The sequence below is a fragment of the Cynoglossus semilaevis genome, chromosome 6, assembly GCF_000523025.1.
Source record: "Cynoglossus semilaevis isolate Cse_v1.0 chromosome 6, Cse_v1.0, whole genome shotgun sequence".
NCBI classification, from domain to species: Eukaryota; Metazoa; Chordata; class Actinopteri; order Pleuronectiformes; family Cynoglossidae; genus Cynoglossus; species Cynoglossus semilaevis.
Genome location: NC_024312.1, coordinates 1499683 through 1503360, shown reverse-complemented (window position 1 = coordinate 1503360; position 3678 = coordinate 1499683). Strand labels below are relative to the sequence as shown.

The 3678-nt window shown below is 44.3% G+C and overlaps 1 protein-coding gene across 2 annotated transcripts in view; it reads left to right on the top strand.

Annotated features, from left to right (window-relative positions):
• LOC103379523 (paired box protein Pax-6-like) overlaps window positions 1-3678 on the top strand; it is a 15772-nt gene extending 12094 nt beyond the window's left edge. The window contains exons 7-12 of one of the 2 annotated variants that reach the window (XM_017032843.2): window positions 1114-1266; window positions 1410-1492; window positions 1704-1837; window positions 1946-2055; window positions 2344-2485; window positions 2614-3678. In XM_017032843.2, coding sequence (XP_016888332.1) covers window positions 1114-1266; window positions 1410-1492; window positions 1704-1837; window positions 1946-2055; window positions 2344-2485; window positions 2614-2662 — 671 coding nt within the window. In that variant the 3' untranslated portion in view covers window positions 2663-3678. Of the gene's footprint in view, window positions 1-1113; window positions 1267-1409; window positions 1493-1686; window positions 1838-1945; window positions 2056-2343; window positions 2486-2613 lie in introns of both variants that reach the window. The other variant, XM_008311095.2, reaches the window with a different exon arrangement.

Below are 3678 nucleotides of genomic sequence, written 5' to 3'. Positions count from 1 at the left end.
GAGGTCTGACCCAGTTTCCAAGTTGTTTCCACATTTTGGATTTGTTGTTTCCACCCTTTACAATTCAGATCAATCTGGCACTGACTCCACATTCACCCTCACCCTCACCCTCACCCTCACCCTCACCCATTTGTTCTGTGAAGATGGCTCATATGCTGCCGCTCCTCCTCCACCGTCCTGGGATTAACAACAGTGAAACAAAGTCATGCCATACAAGCACGTCTGCTGCCTACCCATCAGTCCACAGCATGTGCCCAAGTGTGTGTAGTGTGGAGGAGGAGGAGGAGGAGGAGGAGGAGGGGGGGTGAGGGAGAGGAGGTGGCGTCTGCAGTCATTTGTGTCTCTTTCTGCCTGACTGACTGTGACACTGAGCAATGGCTTCATTCTGTTTTGCAGCCTCTGTCTGCTGGGGATAATGAATAATTAGGCTAGCACCACAAATAACAGAAGTTCCACAGGGAGTGGGAGTCGAGCGCTCGTCTGGAGCTCACACATCCACTGTGGAATATCCTCTCTCTTCCATCGTCACTGACTCACGTTTGAAGATTTCATAATCATGTTTGTGATAAATCCCAGTCTAAACAAACCATGGATTTGGGTGATCATTAGTGATCAGTGATTGGTGTTGCCAAATAATGCACCTGTCGGGCTGTGAAGAGCTGCGGTCATTTTTATACATGAACAGGATTTTTCTTAGTTCAGTGGAGGATTTTTCATTTTTATATGATTTAACATAATTCTATATCATTACAGTTTTGTCATATTGTGGCAGAAACCAAAGATTTGTTACTTCTGTATTAATGACCTGCCAACAACAGAGGCTTTTAGAGAAACACAAATCCACAGCCAACCTATAATCCTGCAGGGTGAGAGACAAACGACAATATTCACCACAATATATATAAGGCCAGTAATAGGAGGGGGGGGGGGGGGGAGTCAATGCATATGTACACGTTATATTAACTCTCAGCACAGATAACTGACAGGAACTGATCTGAGGTCAGAATCTGAAAAAAAATAAAGTTTTTTATTTCTGCTCATTTTTCATCTCCTCCCTCCCTCCCTCCCTCCCTCCCTCCCTCTCCTCCTTCCTTCCTTCTCTTTCTCCATCAGAGTGTCCAGCAGCAGAGGGAGGAGACAGCACCGTATCAGTCAGTTCTAACGGCGACGACACAGAGGAGACTCAGATCAGACTCCAACTGAAGAGGAAGTTACAGAGAAACAGGACGTCTTTCACACAGGAGCAGATCGATGCCCTGGAGAAAGGTAACATCTGAGGAGACATCAGGTTCAAGTGTGTCTATGGCCTTATATGGTCACATCCCCTGAAGGGCCTTCACTTGTTGTCCATTGATCTGCCTGCTGTGGATCAACTCAAATGTTGTTGTACAATGTTGCCTTTTCTGCAGAATTCGAACGAACTCACTATCCAGACGTTTTTGCCCGTGAACGCCTCGCAAACAAAATAGATCTCCCAGAGGCAAGAATACAGGTAGGTCTTTGGTCCTTATGGAGACAAGTCCAATCTCCAGCACCGTAGTCGTTTCCATGTGAGCAGATAGACTTTGAGACGATCTCTCGGTGTTAGCAGTGGACCAAACAGAACAAGCTTTTAGATCGATAGCATGGACCCCCTTCGGCCAATGTCCACCAGTGTTTCCTCTTTCTGTCTTCTGTCAAATGTAGGTTTGGTTCTCCAACAGGAGGGCAAAGTGGAGAAGAGAGGAGAAGCTGAGAAACCAACGTCGTCAGATGTCCAGCTCCTCGAGCCACATCCCCATCAGCAGCAGCTTCAACAGCAGTGTTTACCAGCCGTTAGCACAGCCCACTACACCAGGTAGTGACCGGGCCAAGTGACCGAGTCAAATGAAACAGTAGGGGGCAGTATCCCTTGGTTGGACCTGACCATGACCTCCTTCATTAATGCACCGTTCTGTGTTGCCAGTGTCCTTCTCATCGGGATCAGTGTTGGGAAGACCAGATCCAGTTCTGTCCAATGGATACAGCATACCAGCCATGCCCAGCTTCAGTATGGCTGCCAGCCTCCCCATGCAAGTAAGAAAACCTTTGTTTCAGTGTATTACATACTCAGCATTTCTGTTACTTCCTGGGAAAACACTGGGTTATGGAATATTCTGTCACCTTTCCCATCTCTTGTTGGTAAATAGTCACTGTAGTGAAAGGAAATGCACTGGTTATACAGAGTGATGTAGGAGATGAAATGTTATGGTTTGATGTTATACATTTCCAGATTAAATGAACCTCTGGTTATCTGATTTAAGAAGGATTCAAACCTTAAACCTTTCATAAAAACACTGGTTTTTATTTGGCTGTTGTTTCCAGGCCTCCAGTCAAACCTCGTACTCCTGCATGCTGCCCACCAGTTCTCCCGTAAATGGAAGAAGTTACGAGACATACACCCCTCCGCACATGCAGCCACACCTCAACAGCCAATCAATGACGTCCTCCGCAACATCGTCAACAGGTGAGAAAGCTGAACTGCAAGTAAAAATCGTTGGCTTCCTTTTAGAAGTTTGTAGAGAAAGTAAATCAGCGCGTGGTTTAGCCGTTAGCCTCCGTTTTAATGACTCCGCCCACTCTTACTCTGCTCAGGTCTGATCTCCCCCGGTGTGTCCGTCCCGGTCCAAGTTCCTGGAAGTGAAGCAGACATGTCACAGTACTGGCCACGACTGTAGTAACCGGCCTTGCCTGCATTGATCGTTGTTGCTGACTGTAACACGAGGTCTCAACGACTCTTTTAAAGATTTACTGGAACTATCTGTAAAAGAAAGAAGTGATACATCACTGTTGGAGGAACATTATTTTTTCTACCACATCCTGGAGACGAGCAGGACGAAGAGCGTTTTATTCAACACCTGAACTCCTTCACCGCATCATCTTCTTCAGCACGCCGTCCCTTAGTGTCGCTGCTCAGTTCAGTGGCAAGAATTAAAGCTTTACTCTGAGCAGTTCCCAGGAAGCTCAGACAGAAGGGCCGTCCTCCTCCTAAAAGGAATGAACTATTGTCAAGGAGTTTCAACGTTCTACAGGACGACATATTACCTCTACTTCAAGGTCCTAATTTATATCCTGTTTGTGTACTTGTAGCAAAAAGACAAAAAAACTAAAGAAAAACAAGGTTGACTAAAACTAAATGACACTTGAAATAAATAGTTGAATCAGTGAATCAGCACTGGCTCTGGACTGAGATCTGTACAGAATTGAAAATGTTAAATCTGGTTGTATGTGTTTCTAGTATTGTAAAAGATCTGCTAACAGATACCCCTCTCCTACATGAGGGTTTTTTTTTGTTTGTTTTTTTTTGGACTGGGGAAATAAACAATATAACCATCTGTTTGATAAGTGGAAATAGAGCCTACACTTGGCTAACTTACAAAAGCTGCTGGATTGTGTGTGGATGTAAATCTGTTATCAATTCTAAAGTGTAAAGTATTTGTCATTTCCAGTGCTCTGGAAAAGTTTCCTAAAAATAAAGTCAGTTTAATGATGTTGCCTTTTATCTGGGTGATTGATAGGACGTTCAGTGCTTTCAACGTGCAGTAACACATCACTTTACTCCACAGATCTTTGTCACTGCATACGCAGACGACAGTCAGGTTTATTTAACCTCTGATATAAATTTACTTTAGGATTATATATTATATTCATATTTTTATT